We start from the raw sequence: 19,164 nt of genomic DNA, 5'->3' as shown, positions 1-19,164 counted from the left end.
ATTGTGTAAAACTGCACAGCACAACAAATTATGTCCTTAGCAGCTTGGATGCAGGATGTTGTATCTCCTCTCAGTATCCTACTTTTGATCCACTGTTGCAACTGGAAGCATTTCAAACAATGTATTATGTATTAACAATGCAATGCAATGTATTAACAAAATATTCCATTCGCACCAGAACTTACTCACATGTACAATGCAGGTCAAGGGGGACATGACATACAATTTAGATGGTTATTTTGTCGCAGGCAGTTAATACCACAAACATATTCTCTTAAATCTATCATTTAAAGTAGGTTTATTATTGAAGGCTCAAATTAACGCATATGAAATGACAATGTGTCGTAGACGTCATAGATAGGCTGGGAAGTGATTTTTCGTCTTGAAAAAGTATTGAGTGACTTACAGACATCTTTTGCCATTATACCCAGCAAAAGTAATAAAAAATGGTATAATTTCTGTTCAATGCATGATCTGATATGACTGAAGAAGGTTGGTAGCAAACATAACCATAGGGTTGCACACTGACAAACTTATAAACCTATTAAGTACAGGTTTTATGGCGATATAGGGTGCACAACACCTACATGCTGAACACCCTGCGACAGACTGTAATTCTTCTTTGACCAATTATTAATTGTGATTGTGTTTAAAATCTCAACTGAAACTCATCTTTTTATCACATATTTAAATGATGGATCTTGTTTCAATAAATTTGTCTTACCTCTTGTTCATGTTTTTCATATTTAATAGTTTCATTAATTTATATATACTTTTTAATTTATTTTTGACTATCATATTGTAAAGGCCATATATTTTACTAACTTTACTGTTATTTAATTTTTTCCTTTTCCCAAAATAAATCTCTACATTATGTAAAGTGCCTCGAGATGCATGGCCTTATGCGACTACTGGTGCGGAGATAATTAAAGTTAGGTAAGGCTTTACATATTCTTATAGGGTGTTATATCACATTATATTACTGTAGTTGCATTTAAGAGTAGAAACATCTGTCGTATAAACATGTGCAAGAAATCAGAGATTATGTTATTTGTCACTCAGTAAATATATACTGTCACAAAAAGAAAAAAAAACTGATATTCAATAATTAGCCATCTAATACACTATTTTAAGGCTAAATATATCATTTTCCCTCTCCAGCTTTTCAGGGTGAAAATTGGAAAGCGTGAAAACATGCCAAATGCTTAGGGGGTATTCATGTCACTTTACTATTAAACATAACACAGATCACATCATTGCAATTTTCCTGGAAGTGAGTGAATTCAATTCTGGCCTAATTAGATTTCACACCTTATAGAAATGCTATACTTGACAAGGTAAAGTTTAATGTGAATCAGCTGTTCATGTTGTTGCTCTGGGTTGTGCAAATCTACTGTATGGTTCTACTTCAATTAAACGTTAAAGGAAAGATACCACGGTACTTGAAATTGTAATCTGCAACTTAACTCCACCGAAATGGTGCAATCCCTGGAAAGGATGAAACAAGATTTGCTATAACCATGAAAAAACAGCTAGCCTGTATTGGGGGTAGAAGGGCCAGGAAAGTATGAGAAAAAGCCAACACTATAACAATGGGAGGGAGAAGGGGAGGACTCCAGATGCCATTTTGTGCAACTGGTACCCACACAAAGACAAAGGCGAGATAAATGGGGAAATCCCAAGGGAAAAGACAGTTCCCCCCGAAAAGGCACAAAATAAAACAATACTCATCCAAGTTGAACATGGAGGAACTCTTTGGTGGTAAAAGATGGAGGAGATCAATTCTTACAAGGAATCATCCATGATTACCTAGATGGAATTTCCGAAACTTTAATAAAAAAGAAGTAATATTCCGATGACTAATTTGGATGGCAATGAGAAGGTCTCTGGGGTAGGTACGGGATTGTCACAGGGAGGTGGTGATGGTGCTAGAAAGGTTACCAAGTAGGCCTACTCAAGACTATAGGGAAATGAGGTGTGAAGTAAATCAATATGTGGGACACAACTTTCTATATTGGATGAAACTTGCATGTTGCAATATAACTACCATATAACTACCGTACAGTAGGATCAGTAAGAGATAATTGTAGTAGCATAGATTGCTTCAAGTGTCATGGACCATTATTCATAAATGCAATTAAACACATTACTTTAAGTCTACAAAAATGATACAAAGTCTAAAGATCAATGCAAAAATGCAAGTTTTTCCCTGTTTTGAATGTGCAATGGTCATCAAAGATGTACAGATTTACCAAAGCTATAGATAATGAAAATAAGTCAAGCAGTGTCAAAGTGCCAAACCTTAGCAGTAGTTATTAAAGATTTGAGTGGATTAGAACAATCTCTTCCCCGTAATAACGTATAATTAATTTTTCATACTATTAAATTATGCATCCAAGAAGCAAATTGCAATTTTGGAGAAAAAAATTCCAAAAATAGGGACTAAAAATAATAGCTAAAAATGATGAAAATAAGGAGAGCAGTGTCAATAAGATATATAGCCTACCTTCCAAAAAACTAGCAGTAGTAATTTAAGATTTCAATGGATTCTAATAAATCTCTTCTCCAGATATCATACAATTAAATTGGCAAAGCAGCAGTTGCCTAATAGTTTACTTTGGATAACCTCTTTAAAGTTACTCTTTATTACCTATTTATTATTCAATTTTGGCTGCCAGAACTGGCAATTATGTAAACAATATATACATTTGACAAATTTTACCCCTGAAATGGCTAGAAAGGAAAAGTTTGTACCAGTTGGCATTAACTCTTGCAGAGTCTTTTTGCAGATTGAATTCAATTATCAACAAATTTGTCCTTTTGTGAATTAAACAGATCAGTTCCATATCGTATTGCTCCTTTCACACTTGTGAAAGGGTGTGGAAGTTCAACCCACACATCATTAAATGTGTAATGTAAACGCAGACTTCTATATCTGTTGTCATTTGTTAAAACTACTCGCGAAACTATAACAACACAAACAGCAGTATCCATTAAAGTCAGAGCTGCTTATCACAAGTTTTATGATTTTGCATATTTACTTTGAGTAAACAAATTTTTTATTGTTCTGTGGCATCGAACTAGTCATACGTCCAGTACAGTATAATGACATCCAAACAAAATTGTCTTAAGTAGCTTATATATGACTTGATGATGCATCTAGGACTTGCGACTTCAAATAGTGATCAAGTTTAACTCAAAACAGTTTCCCTTTTGACATTTCTATATAAAGTAATTCAATTAAATGCAAACAGTGTATTAATAGTACTGTAACTGCCAGGTGAGAATTTAGGCAAGAAGTGCATGGTTTAATATTGCAGTATCCTAGCTGGTTAGTAACTGTATTATTTCTTGATATTATACAGTATATTTAATACATATATATATATATACTTTCCCACAACTAGCATACTTCAACATTTAGGCAGATCCACTGTGAAATATCTCAAACCACTGGCACCTTGATGTGACTCTCTAACTTAAGAGACTATCCCAGTGACATTTAATAAGAAAGTGCATTTCACTCAAAACAAGGTACGTACCAGAAAAGTATCCTGATATTTAAACCTTGTCTTGCTTTTTCAAAAGTGACTGAGACTAATTTTTTTCAACTGAAAATGTTCCCTACTTCATGTAGTATCCCCAAAGGCAGTGTTATATTTTCAATTCAATACTATACATGCACAAATTCTCCACAAAGTTGTTCTCCAATGTTAACTACAATCTAATTCTTCCAGTCACTTGCCTTGAAACCTGCCACATTTTCTTGTTTTGTATATATATTAGTGAAATGTAAAACTCTACAAGGATATAGAGAAAAGTATTAAATGCCAAATGACCTAGCTTCTGTGCTTCTTGGTAAAGTTGACTAATGTGATGTAGTTAAGTAAAATGATGAAAAATAAGTTGTAATTCTGAAGGGGATATCCAGCTGCAATGTCACACTTATAGGAAAGTCAATTCGTTTTTTAATCCTGCATTTGTGGACATACTGTACACAGGACTTTACTTACAATACATAGAAAGGCTCCCATCTGAATCCATGGTGTTTAATTGTCTTGATTCTCCATCACAATAATTGTCAAATGCACCTATAAGTCTGTGTAGGGTTACAGTCTTGACATGATTATAGTTCAAGAAAAAAGAAAACTTTGAGTGCTGGTAATTTTTTTAAATGTTTTAATTTTAAGATATTCAGCTTATTATATGCTGAATCTCTGGACAAACAGGTTAAGGGCTAACTTGATGATGCTTTCCCTCCTGCAAACCTTAATATTAAAGTGAATTACTCATTGTTTTAAAGTAGAACGATAGTGACAGAAAAAAAATCTCTCATTTTCATATATAATGTAGTTTATATGTTACCAAGCAACATATTTTTTTAATTTTCCAAATAGCACACCGGAAAGTTATAAAAAAGGGAATTAAAACATCGTTTTTTCGCCTCCGTAATTTAGGAATTTTCAAACACTGCAACGACCTTGAACAGCCCTCAGGTCAGTGAATGACGTCACTGTGATGATCTTTTCTGTTGTGAACTGTTCAGTACGGAGCTGTGCGTGCATTTCGTGTCAGCATAACTGTTATTTTCCGGCGTAATGTTCAAGACATAAATAGATAATGAATATCATTGTGTTTCTTGATTTCTTCACCACGTGTTTACAAGTTTTTTTTTTACGAAATTTGCGGCGATTTCGCAACGATTTCCCAATATCTGAAGAGGTAACTCGCAAGCTGACCCAAAGTAACGTAAATCTCAAGATCACGTTTTTGGCGGGTTTTATACAGAGTGATGTATGAATGTGCTCACTTACCAGTCAAACTGGCACAATAACAATAGTGATGATAGTCTCAAACGTAGATTAGTATAACATCCGAAAGAAAATCCAAAGTTCTAAACAAAGTAGATTCGCTTGTATGCACTAGGCCTACTGTAAAACATAAACGTTCCTTGTTCCGTGCGTCATTAAATCCAACAGAAAGGTTTCATTGAGCTTGAAATACAACCGCATTTGAACTCAATCGAGTTGTTAGTCTAGCTCGAACAATTTTCTCACTACATGCAATGCCTATTGCGTTTATTCACATGCATGCCTCGTGGTTTGGGCTTCAGGAGGAATCGTATTCTAGCCCAACTTCACGTAGGTCCGCAAACGGTACTTTCACACTGTGCAAACATAAGTGACAGTGTGCGCTACCGTAAGTAATACTTACACGATGTTTTGTTTCGCTCACACATTTCCTATTCGTATTACATTTAAAGTGGTTTGGAGGGTATGAACACATCTCTGCCCCCAAAAAACTGCCTAAGCGACGTCCATGCCCCAATTGAAATTTGCACGTGGATTCTCTCCTCACATAGTCATTAAGTTGTTCACGTCTGACATGTCTTCCAGTTCCAACACTTACTGTTGCATTTATCGGGATATATATAAATAATGCGGCATAAAAGCATCAATCTTTCAAACTTTTATTACTTTAGTGACCTTGCCACACGCAAATTTCAATTGGGCCCGAGAATCATCTTCTGTGAAGTGGGCAGAACAAACTTTCACATTCTTGCCATGAGAAACTCCTGGTGCGATGAAGTCTTTCCTGGTTCTCCTCACAAATCGTATCCAGAGTTTCCGATATCTCTCACTACTTTTTCCGCTTGGAAAATTGAAAAAAACTTATTGTAGAGTCCACATTCGTTCTGTTGCATCCCCCTACAACGCAATTTCTTGGATTTTGCTAGTGGTTTACGTTGTTTGTCGAGTCCAATATAGAGTAGGTTGCAACTAAACTTACACACTAAGTGCACACTGCTGAAGTACACTCACGTTGTTATCATCATAATGACGTCACATGTCACTGTAGATCACGTGATCATCATATCGCTTTTCGCGAAAAGCCCAATTTTTGTTTAAAAAATCAACGAGTTTAGGAATTTTTTTTAAGCCTTTCCCAACATCGGATTGACTTGAATTTTCACATGTGTAAAATGGAAACCAACTAGAATACTCTTGAATAAAATCGTATTTTTTCGTCGATGGTGAAAAATCACTATCGTTCATCTTTAATCACTCTAAAAAATCACACAAAAACAAGTTCTCTTCAGTCTATATGAACAACTGAGCAGTTATTCAAGACCATTTATCCTTAATTGTCAACTTTGTAAATTTATTTACTGTCATAGCTTCCATAAAAGTCTCATGTTTTGGTGCAGCACCTGAGGTACTGACCTAATGGTCTGTATTTTAGACTATGTAGACCAGCCACTTTGAAAGGTGAGCCTCGATCTACAGTTGCTTAATTTCTCAAACAATAAAAATGGTAAGAAAGAAATATAATCAGGACTGAATGCAGTGTTGCTCAACAGTCTGAATTATATCAAAGTTTATTTTTGTGCCTAAATTTAAAGTTAAATGCTTTTATCAGTAGTGAGAGCATGTACTTGCACATATGAATCTCAGTGATATTTTGAGATGTGACTGGTTGGTTTATTTGCATACAGAGATGGCGTACGGTTTTGTTCACTTTATACTGAACTTCCATGTGTTCAATCTTCATGATGGAGCTGATATTTGGGGAATAATAACAGCAGCTTGATGAAATTATTCTAGCGATTATATCAGAGCTGAATATTAAAGACGATTTTTAGCCGTCGGATGAATGTGTTAAGTTAGTTTGTTTGTATTATGGAAATGCAGAATGAGGCGTTAAGGTGACTTATTTTTGCAGGATAAACCTCTCATAACTCCAGGAAATGAACCCCAGTATGGGAGGGCATATATATGCATGGTACATGTTCGTCAATTTACCTTTAAATTAACACGATTTATTGGAATTTGCTTTGCCTAAGCTGTCGATGTATTCTGAATTCAAAGGCTTCATCTATATGCAAATGTCTGTTAAGCTTCGCTTTCATTTTCTGAGGATAAATGACTCTCACAATTATTAAGAAACACAAAAACCTTAATTTTCTCATTTGTCATCACAATTTTTTTTTTAAATCTGTTTGGTGTCCCCAAAAGGGGACAAGAGTCCATGTACCTGAAGCTTTGGTTAGTACCATTATTTAATAGGGGTCACTTAAGTTGGCTTTAAATAAAACAAATATGGAGAGAAATCTATAACAGAAATAACTGCTTCCACAGCAGAAGACATATAAGGAATACAAATAGTATCTTATGTAATTCTGAAAAAAAGTTCTCCCTTTGACTACTCAAAAATGTACTTGGATGCCAACCATACCCATTAAAAGTAGAACCCCTGTGATAAATCTTACGCAGTAGAGCTAGGACCCTTGCACTATCATCTGGCGAATTAATCAGGTCACACATCCGGATGCTAAGTTTTTTAATACCACCATCAGTACCTTCGGAAAATATTTCATGCCGTAGTTTTGATTTCTTACATTTCCCCTCAGTTTTTCTCCTTATGTTTGGGAACAAACGGTTTATCGTTCATCTCAATGTCCAACGTCCCTCTAACCTTCCAGTTTCTATTCATACTCGTGCCGTAAAATACTCCGTCTTTCTCTTTGTGTCACTTCGATTCTTGTAACTGTAATTTCAGTTTGCCTTGGAAAAAGCTCCAACTGCGTCAGAAAAAAAATCAGGCCCTCCTTATACACTGTCTAAAAACAAAATCAAGAACAGATGCTCTTTGTGTGATTTCCCCGGTCAGCACACATATTACTCCATTGCCTGATCTTGTTGAGTATTATGTTTGAATTGTATTCGCCTATCTAAAGTAAAGCTCCTCAGGGAATACTTTAATTTAAATTTTTGAGTTCTCCCATATTTATGTACCTCAATAACTGGTTTCAAATGTAGCACTATTTATTACCACTTCAATATTACCACCATCTGTCCTTCATTTCCAGACAGAAAAAATGGATTAATTCAGTTTTCGTTAGGTATTACAAAACGGTGATACTTTTACCAAGTTCATGCTGTACGTAAGTTTTCTTTTTAAACATTTATAAATGCAATACGTTCCTAATGCATTCTTCAAATATGTCAATATCTAGCTAGTGTCCTATCTGTTTCAAATCTAGCATGTATCAAGGCATACATATGTATACAAAGAAAATAATGAGTATCGCTTTCCCTTATGTTTAAATAATAAATTAATATCCTATTACATTATCATTTATGACATATGAACTTCTTTGTTTAACTCTTGATGCAACTATCTCATTTTTAGTTGTTAAAATCTCATATTTCTACTCGAGGTATATTACAAGTTGCTGATTAAACCACGGCTGCCTTTTTCCACATTTCTTTGCAGAATTGACTGCTAATTCTGAAAAATGACTGAAATTCATCTAGTACAGTTTTTAGTTACCAACAAAATTAATTAATGATTAATGTCACATGGAGTAATTCACAAAGAGATTTCCTTTGTTGTACAGCTGTATGTATTCTGTCTGTACAGAGTCAGTCATATTATATATTTTCCTTTTCTGTCGTATTTGAGAGTACACATCAACAACCTTAAAAAAAAAGTTTAAAAAAATGATTAAAAAATAAAAGTTAAGTTTCTAATGTAAGCGATGAATATTAAATCTACATCCTATTCTGTATACATATTAAGTTAAAATTGCCAGAACATTGCATTGTCATATGTTCCACATTTCTTTTTTGCATTAACCCATTTCAATTGCTACTGATATCTATTGTTATATGGTTACTTGTTTTTAGTGCTAATTTTGATAACAGTGTTCAGTGTTGGATTTTCAGGAATTTGAGAAGGTTGTCTGAAGGACTACCAGTTTCAAGGATTTTCAAATATTTGGTAGTCCTGCAAAAAACTTGGTAGTCCTTCCAAATTTTCCACCAAAATTGAAAATGAACACAAATAGTACAAAACAAAACATTTTGGTGCTCAATCTGATTGTGTCAACCAAAGCTTGATTAGTTTAGCATATAACCATGTTATTGTGTACTGTTTTCAAAAAGTGTTTGCACCGGATACCCGCCCGACACGATACTACCCGGTTCCTTATTTATTACCCAAATACTACGCAGTGTGATTTTTTTATTTGGCAAACCTATGGTTAGGCAAGATATTCCCATTGAGTTATGCTACCATGTGGTCTAAGATAACAGCAATAACGAAAGTATTCTAGCATTGTTACGAACACAGGATTCTGGGTACTGGACGCAATGTTTTGGCCAGGGACGCAAAATCTTCAAAATGCTTGCAATCCCCAAGTACAGTATTCATTTACAACTAGGTCAACGGAAAACATAACAAAACATATTTTTGAATGAACATCTTTCATGATTTCTTCTTCTGACAAGAATCAAAAGTTCTCCTACTCCTACAGATCATTGAATTTGTTTGAAAATAAATATATCATAACAATCAACCGCAAGGCACAGGGCTACCAAAACTTCATTACAGAGATTTTCATGCTAAAAATAGAAAATGATGCTTTACCAAGATTCCCGTGATTTGATTGGCTAATAGTCCCAACCGATTGTCTGCAAACATTCTTGCATTTTTATTGACCAATGAACACGAAGAAACTTGTTTAACAAAAATTACTTGCAACGTTTACTTTCCCCTGTGTAGAGATAACAAAGCTTGTGGTAAAGGCTGGCATATGTCTGCATTCAAATATCATACGTACCGTTAGGCCTTGTCTCATATTTGTTACGTACATTTTGACAACAATCACTGGTGGTACGAAGATGCATTTGAATTGTATCTGAGACTATCACGTAGGGTTGGGCGATATATCGAAAATTATTATTATCGCGATAATTTTTTTTCAAAACGATATTTTTTGATGATTGAACAAATGACGATAATTTCTTGTGAAAGAAAATTGAAACAAATGTTTAAAAAAATGCGATTATCCTTTCTCTGTTTTATGTGTAAATGTTATTCTAGCTTTCCATGGTTAAGAAAGTTGAAAAGAAATAAGAGTTTATCAACTTCATTGACTGACTTTTGAACTTCGAAAAAACCCGTCCTTTACAACATTGACTGTATAGAGAAAAAAACTCAGTAGAGAAATTACCAATTGTGTACGAACAGTAAGTTGGTACACTTTTCAAACTTTACGAAAGATCGAGCAAAATACTTTCGAAAAATTCACGCGAAACTGGCATATCGTGCTAAATGAAACTAATGTCATGTAAACAAGGCTCTAGTTCACCCATTTATGAACAAACCATCAGACCACATCTGGTGTTAAGCGCGGGGAAAAGAAAGTAATTTCTAGAATTTCCACAAAAAAAGGAAAAATTAATATACTACCATAGTTAAGTGTATAGTATATAGCCTAACCACTTCTCCGGTTACGGATCTCACGTAACAACAGAAACACAACTAATTGTATTTTGCAAAGTTGACGTTTTCCACGAGGACATGGGAACAATATTTAGCATTTAGTTAATCATGCCAAGTGGCCTAAAACATGGGATTAAAAGGTTTACTTTCATAAAGATGGCCATATACTTTAGCCATTGGGCCTTGATATCGTGCTATGTCTGTATGGTATAGAGTGACTGTGCCTCGTGTATCATGGGGAATAGATTGTTTTGTTCATGCGGAGGAGTCGGTTGGCTTTAGGTGTGTTTTACCTACCTTAATGTTATGGGGATATTTACCTACTTTTCTTGAACGTCTAAGATAATATTTCGCATAACTTTACCGATCCTTTACTGACTGACCTTATTTATTCTAGAGTGGAGCCAAAATAGTTTACAACATGAAATTTTTTTTGGAAACGTGCCAAAAATGTTAGGGGTAAACACTGCAGTGTTAACCCATGTACGTATAGTGCACGCTGTTCATTGTAAGGCAGTCTAGAAACGGGGCTTTGCCGAACGTAGTTTGTTTCATAATATCGACAGTTTTGTTGTAACTTTTTAAAGATTGTAAAACAGATTTAATCTCTTTTCATTTTATCACGTAATATAGCTGCTCTAACTTGTCATTTTGAAATTTTCATCAGTTTCCGTTTCGTGACAATTTAAATTAAAAAAGTTGTCAGTATTTTTTTCGCTAATAACATTACTGTATTCCATGGATACCTTATAACTGCGTCACAAATTCAGCGGTATAGGCTAGATTTCCCCAATTGACTTAGTGTGATGTTAGGCAACCATGTGGTCGAAGATAACAGCAATACTGAAAGTATTCCATGGATATCTTATAACTGCGTCACAAATTCAGCAGTATAGGCTAGATTTCCCCCATTGTCCAGCAATGCATTTTCACTCGGCCTATAGACTGTCAGTGTCTGATCGACTGTTGTAACAACACCGTTCAAAATGCATTGCACTGACATTTAGCCACAAGTCTCATTTGTTTTCTGGGTACATCATTAGAGACTTACGTTAGGCGACTTTATTAGTGAACAGATTTTTTCTAACGATGTTTATAGTTAATATTTCGCGCATGTTTTTAAATAATTCATGTTTGGTTTGGGTGTTATTCAGAAACTATTTAATTAAATTGACTCTCGTTTTTAATGAAATATAATTAGGCTCAATAATTCTTCAAAGCCTTCATTTTTGTTTGGTCGTCCGAAGGACTACCAAGCACACAACATTTTGAAAGATTTGGTAGTCCGACGTAATTTCTAGTCGTCACGGACGACCGGACGACCGTGAAAGTCCTACACTGGTGTTTTATACATTTTAGTGCATTTTCTTTTTCATCCAATTGCATGTTTGTTTTAATTAACTATACGCAAGTTTTATACCCAAAAACTTGTCAATCAAAATAAAAATTTCTCCTGACGTGCCTGTATTTGGAGCTTTCATCATTTTCTCGATACCTTTCTCCAGTGTCCAGTGTGAGGTCGATTTTTATAAATTCGTAATCATCTTTGATAGATGCATCAATGATTTGCAACTCTCCTCTGATTCTCTCGCACGAGGAAATCACACCTTTTAACATTCGTTTTCGGGGAAGGAGAATAACTGCATCGCAGATAACATTTCATCGGGTCATATCTAAATACCCGGACACTCGGCATGATTAAAAACCTCACATGCCAACACAGCCTCCAGACAGAGGTTCCTACAACAGAGAAGAGTGAATCCATCTGACACACTTCCAGACTATAATCTGCAACCTTTCCACAAACTCCAGCAATTTTGAAAAATTACTGTAAAACTATCAGATTTCATGTTCGTAGCAATCGGATCAAAACTTCTTTCAAGTATCTACCCACAGCCCTTACCACTCGGCCGAGACCTTATGCATATCGATGTTCACACATGACTGTAATTAATCAACTGAAATTTAGGAATATTAAAGAAAACAAGGTCAAGAAAAAGAGGTCATCATTTTCTTTTTTTAAAAACCTTCACAAACCAGATTGTTGGATATTCTGCAGATAATCATTCCAGACAGAGCCTCCTTACTTTACAGTATCTTGTGTCTGGGAATGTCTGGAAGTAATTACTTTTTTCCTTTTTTAAGTATCAACCTTATACCTTCAAAAGTAAAGTCAATATTCTGCTCACGTTTGTATTCCTCACTCTGGGGCTGGCCTTTTTTTTTGCTTCAGACTCGGCAAGGATTATGTAAATTATCCTTCAATGTGACCATTTAAGGTAGAAGCTTCATCAGAATGTTACGTTTCTTAAATTCATAACGAATCTTTTAGATGTGTTTACAGGTTGCCACTGTAGGAATATTTTACATCTTTCTTAATTTTTTTTTTTCTTGGGAAGGACCTCTCAGACCCCAACTCATGAAAGTAGGCTTCCACAACCCCAGGACTACAACCCCTCTTTTATAAAATCCTTCATTCTCCTCTGGTCATTTCATATAAATTCAGCCCCTACCGAAATCAATCTGGCAATTTTAGAATATCCTTTCCCCCCCTCCTCGCCCTCTTCCTACCTTTGAAATCGTGCTGCCACTGCACCATATTAAACATTTTCATGATTAGGATTGATACCTATGACAGAGATTTAGCATATTTAGAAGAAAAAAATGATTCTCAATTGCTTTATATTTTGTTATGTTTAGTTTTAATTTTTTTTTTTGTTGTTATTTCCTCTACACTGATTTTCTTCCTATCATTGGGCTATTCTTCTCTTGCTTATCTTTGTGAAAACGACGTATTACGATGTGTACTTTGATCTGTTGTACATGGGGCAAGCAATTTAAGCCAGTGGGACTAAAAAGAAGCCAGAGATTAAAATGCTTAAACAAAAGTTTGGATCAGAAAGATATTTTCTTTCGATGCAATAAACAATGAGTAATCCTCGGTTGCACTTGCTTCAATTTTTTGTTCTCAATTACTTTTTGGACTTTCTCTCATATTCACAAATTAAGCGTGAGAGTTAACGAATCCTTCCCTTCGTGATCTTCCTACTTTGTGAATTCATGTTCAGTCAAAATTTGGTTATTTTGTTTCCCTTGTCCATTTGCTTATATTCTTTTGTCACTGAACCAATAAGTCACTCCAAGATTAATGTATGTGGCCCAGTTACAGAGTTGTTGACAATTGACAATTCATAAACATGGACGTTAAGATATGAATCTAAGAGACTAACTTCTGTCAGCTTGCGGCTTTGATAAGCCAATGATGGCTTCTTCGCGAGTTCTTGCTTGCAGGAGGATCTAAAATACATACAATACATACAATAAGCTGTTCTAGCTGATGATCTGTTGCATATACTTTTTCTTATTCTATATTTATGTCAGTTTGATTCTTAAAGAAGATCCTTCTAGGATCTTAACACCAGGGGAGTTTGATACATTTACATGAACTAGCAGTTCATACCAGAGTGCTCAACAGGTAATTGAGAACTGACTTCTTGTATCCTGTCAATTTTCTTTCATTTCTCCCAAAAAATTGGACAGAAGAAGACATGAGCGACGATTAAGTCATTCCCTAGTTCTCCTAAGAATTAAATCTGCATTTTGACATGTTGTCTGGGATGAATCTCTTCTACAGAATAATCTGTCAATTTCTTTCTATAGTGGCAACAATAGAATCCCTCGTGGGCAAATTACAACTCAAAACGGCCAAGTAACAAACTTTGTTTGTGTTTTCTTCAGTTTTCAAATCTGTTTCAAATCTGGCTGAAAATCACCCTCATTTTGCAAGAGGAAAGTGCCATAAATTTATCACAAAACCACATCCTAGTCACAGTACAGAAATTTCATCCCTGGGCTTGTAAGCTATGTTGTCAGATTATAGATTTTATTTGAGATATGTTAACGTTTTTGATGACTGAGCAAAATAGCTAGAAGTGTTGGTTGATAATAATCTGCTTGAACAAAAGCCATGCAAGATGTTATCAGTAAATAAAAACTGTAGAATCTCTCCAAAGAACTGTGCAAAGTTGAAGTTTGCATTTACTTTATTTATTTTAAATAACCTTACTATATAACCAGGCTAGTATAAATGGGAGAGCTTTCAGAATAAAATATCAACCTGTTTCTCATGTCGCCAGACTTTTGTGGTTATAAACAATCATTGCTATCGGGAGATTTCTCATCCCTAGGACTATTTTATTTAAATTTTAGCCTGCCTCGAGAACTCAGTCAATTGCAAATGTAAGTCTCTTTACATATTATTGTTTTTATTGCTTCCTTAAGTTTGTGATGATAGAAGACAGGAAAACAAATAACAAAATCCTTTTCAAAAATATGTCTATACTGATATGAATATTCAGAAGTTAATGGCGTTTATTATGCGATAAACAAGGAAAGAAACACATGTACTGGAGAAAAATTCTTGAGAACACAAACAATTTGGAATTTAAAAACAAAAGAAAAAAGGGAATCCCAATAGTTTATTTACTTTAAATTACTTACTATATAAACAGGCTAGTGTAATGGGAGAGCTTTCTGAATAAAATACGACCTGTTTCTTCTGTTACCAGACTTTTGGGGTATAAACAATCATCGCAATCGGGAGATTTCCAAAAACTCCTTAGTCTTTTTTTAAGACCATGGCAACTTTATCAATTTTGGATAAGACTTAATTTGTGAAGGCTAAACAGGCAATTAAATCAGTACTGCGAGTTCTTTATTGGAATAACAGACGTTTCAATGACATGTTAGTACACTGACATATATATAGCACATACATAGCACAACATTATGGAATATGTAAATCTAGGTTAACTACTGAACTACTGCCTTTCCCAGAGATCATTGAAACGGATGAAGGGGCGGAACGGTGGTAATTCCAAATTTTCATCTCAAACTTATTAGATGTAGAGATTCTAGTGAAAATTAGTCAATTTTTAATGCACCATAGTCCAAGTCTGTAGATTTCCAATGCAATTAATCACATTATTTACACAATACAATGTGGTCTGTTGTTAGAACAAATACTTTTTTGTACTGAGCTGTTGAGAATAAACAATACTGAGAAATACTTACTCTTAGCTTTGTCCTTCTTGTACTGGTCCATCAGCTTTGTTGTATAACCAGTGCTGGAAAAAGAAAATCAAGGCAAAGAAAAACTTTCAAGTACTCTTGCAACATTTCAATATTTGTGATCGTTAAAACACATTTGATAGTTAAAATAGGCAAGGCGGTCTGCCGGCCGAGTTTCTGAGGCCCATGAAAAGTTCTTCAAAACCCAATTAATGTTGAATGTATCGGAACAATGCTTTCGTCCCAACCATTACATCAAATGAAACAATGAATTCACTGAATGGCTAAAAAAGAAATGTAAAAAGTATGTATACTTTGGGCAGTTTTTGCATATAGTGATACCAAAGATAAAAGACAGACGATGTGTTTGTAGGACTTGTAGTTATAATAATAATAATAATGATAGTAATAATAATAATCAGGTTTTTTTTACAACGCTTATTAAAGCGACCACAATTGTGGGAGAAGCCCGTAAGGGCTTATGGATTACAACTTTCATGTGGGGTGGCTTCCAATTCAACATTTTAACTCAAATTTGGAATCTCTTCAATTTAAACAATCATTTTCAGATGGGAAAACCGTAGATAATTCCCATACAATGTGATACTTTTATCTTTCTTATGAGAGTATAGGAACATCTCTACATGATGAGGTCCACGGACTGGGCGCAACTTATCAGCATGGCCCACAAAAGTTACCTTATGACATGATAACACACTTGCCAGACCTTTGCCCAGCTGCAAAAAATTCCACCAAATTCGTGCAAGACATCATACTTTTCCAGCAAAACAGACCAGGAATATATCAAAATAAAATAAAACTGTTAGCAAACTGCTTATCCACTAGAGAGCCTGTGTAGGAGAATGTGTAAAAGTAAGTTGGCCTGACTTTTCGATCCTAGCAGGATCTTCTTCAGAGGCTAAATGACAAGTACAGTAACAGTAACAGAAGGGACAAAAACACACGCACAGAATAGAAAATAAAATAAAAATGTTAGCAAACTGCTTATCCACTAGAGAGCCTTTGTAGGAGAATGTGTAAAAGTAAGTTGGCCTGACGTTTCGATCCTAGCAGGATCTTCTTCAAAGGATAAATGACAAGTAACAGTAACAGAGAAGGGACAAAAACACGCACAGAATACAGACAGGTTTCTACTCTCCATCCCTTGTCTACTAATCCCCTTACATCTATCTCATTGTGTTCACCATGCTCATTAACCTGTCTGTATTCTGTGCATGTTTTTTCCCTTCTGTTACTGTTACTTGTCATTTAGCCTTTTGAAGAAGATCCTGCTAGGATCGAAACGTCAGGCCAACTTACTTTTACACAGGAATATATCAGTAACAAACCTGTAACATGACCAGATGATTTCTTTATGATTGATGTTCACTTCTGCGTAATAAACTATGTTTTACATATTTACCAAGCAGTTCACCCACGGTCGACAACGCTGATTAGAATATCGCATACCGGCAGGCCACTCAAGACTGGGAGCAATTCATGTTTTTTTTTGTGTGGTTTGCTCAGAGATGGGAAATTACCATGGAAATGGTCACAGTTGTTTTGAAAAATCTCTTCCCATTGTTTGTTATAGATTTTGGTGATATGAAACACTTCCCTACTGATTTCCATCAAACTCTGTAAGAGTACTTTAGATTCACTCCTGTTTCTGCATTGCTACATGCTCCTTGGGGTAGAAACCTCTGATCAGTTATTTTAATCTTTTTTTTCTCGGGGAAATAGTAAAAACAATAGTAAGATAAATGTAATAAATCTGCACTTCTAAGAAGCCATGGCAACTACCCATGAAGACAGGAAGGGGCCTTGGCTATCTGGATTGAGGGCGTTCGTGACTCTCCCTCCCTTTGTATTTTCAAGAGACAACTTAAAACATTTCTGTTTGATTCCTAATTTTTTTTTTTTTTCGTTGGTTTCCTTTGTCTCTTTCCTATTTTGTAAAGCGCTTTGAAACGCTGTATTAAGCGCTATATTAGGGGGTAATTTATTATTATTATTATTATTATAAATCCCTTAACGCCGATTACAATTACTTCAATTTACACGCAGTATACAAGTAATATGAAGTTAGAGCAGAGTTTGAAATCTTTAACATTTTGGAATTAAAAAAGACCTTTTAATGACCACACAGGGATAATACTGGTATTTTGAAAATTTCCTCTTTCACACCACCAAACTTTAAAGACAGGTATTTTTGTTTTTATAAAATAAAACATCAAGGTTCTAGAAAAAGACAGAAACATTGTTTACATTTTTGTAGTATTGCAATGTTGAAAGTTTATGACTGCTGATTATTATGAAATCCTGCAAAAGAAAATTATGATGCTCTAATAAATCGAATTGCTATAGATCTTTCTGTTATACGTTTCCTTGCAAATTCGCAGAGTATCTCTGTTACTGTACATTTGTGCTATTGGTACAACTACTTAACACACCCCTCCCCCCCCCCCCCCCGCACATCTGATGGACCAGAGGGAACAAGAAGGTAAAAAGTATCAAAACAGAGGAAAAAGAGAAAAGGAAAACAACATCTTTTCAGTACATCCAGCAAATACTTGTACAAAATACCAAACAACACTCAATGCAAGATGAAAAGTATCTCACTCACCACCTCAATGCATCTTCTAGAAAGAGTTCCTCTACGTCAAATAATTTTCCAGGGACTATAGGAAAAAGAAAGAAAGAAAGAAAATAAAAAATGAAATTTAAGTTTCCAATTTTCAAGATAAATATAACATCTATCAAATTTAGCCAAACTGAACCACACTTCTCTAAAACCCCTTTGAGCAAAACGATCAGAATTTACGATTGCATTATCTTAGGAAACCTATTCCACAACTTGACATTTCGAGAAGTTTTACTTTATAATATCTACGCCTGTTCTTTGTACAGCTGACGCAAGTCTCGCAATACATTTATTGAACTTAAAAACAACCCTGCAGGTTTTTTACTTTTTTTTCACGACCTGGCTAATCCAAAGGAAGCCAACACTTTTAATTGCAGTACACATGACATGAAGTTGCAATTATGCTACAAGCTAGAAATTTGGTTTTCCATTTATGTTTAAGTAACTAATTGCCTTCAGCGTTGACTGTCATAATAATAACAATTATGTTATGTGTGGTTGCTTTTGTGTATGTGTGTCTTCTTCTTCTATATTTGTGGGTGGGTGGGTGGGTGGGTGGGTGGGTGGGTGGGTGTGTGGGTGGGTGGGGGGTTTAATTTCCATCTATTCTGCTATTTGGTTTTCCATTTATGGTTGTTGTATATATGTTGATTGTAAAATAACTACCTTCAATGTTGACTGTCATTCATAATAATAATAATTATTATAAAGTTGTTTGTGGGGCTTAGTGTGTGTATCTTGTTTCTCCTCTTCTTCTTAGTGGGAGGGGGCCTAGGAGGTTCAAATTGCCACCTACTCTATTTAAATCATTCGATTCTAACTGTCATGAACTCATTATTAGTCTTAGCTATTATACTTGGGTGGTTAACATTTGGCAGATTCAGGATGTCTATTGAGAGGAGGGGGCCTGGAACACAAGAATCGGTTGACACCAAAATTGTTACCACAATGGTAGTGCTTAAGGAAACATTCATAAAATGCATGGGGTGACCACATCCGAAGCATGCTAAAGTTTTCCATTATATAACTCGTTCTGAGAAAAAAAAAAACCTTTCCTGCAGCTAGTATTTAGTGCAAAAAGAATTTACTAGGGGGGCCCGGGCCGTCCCTGCTCCCACCTGAATGATCCAATTGTCAAACTACTCCACCATAAGGATAAA

General features: G+C 35.1%; 1 protein-coding gene across 2 annotated transcripts in view; it reads right to left on the bottom strand.

Annotated features, from left to right (window-relative positions):
- Positions 1 to 19,164, bottom strand: part of LOC139979048 (3'-5' RNA helicase YTHDC2-like) — a 106,596-nt gene that overhangs the window by 37,185 nt on the left and 50,247 nt on the right. For both annotated transcript variants that reach the window (XM_071989686.1, XM_071989687.1), the window contains 2 exons: positions 17,987 to 18,041; positions 15,364 to 15,416 (listed from right to left, as the gene is read on the bottom strand). In XM_071989686.1, coding sequence (XP_071845787.1) covers positions 15,364 to 15,416; positions 17,987 to 18,041 — 108 coding nt within the window. The remainder of the gene's footprint in view (positions 1 to 15,363; positions 15,417 to 17,986; positions 18,042 to 19,164) is intronic.

Source organism: Apostichopus japonicus, chromosome 13, assembly GCF_037975245.1.
Source record: "Apostichopus japonicus isolate 1M-3 chromosome 13, ASM3797524v1, whole genome shotgun sequence".
NCBI classification, from domain to species: Eukaryota; Metazoa; Echinodermata; class Holothuroidea; order Aspidochirotida; family Stichopodidae; genus Apostichopus; species Apostichopus japonicus.
This window is presented reverse-complemented; position numbering and strand designations above follow the sequence as displayed.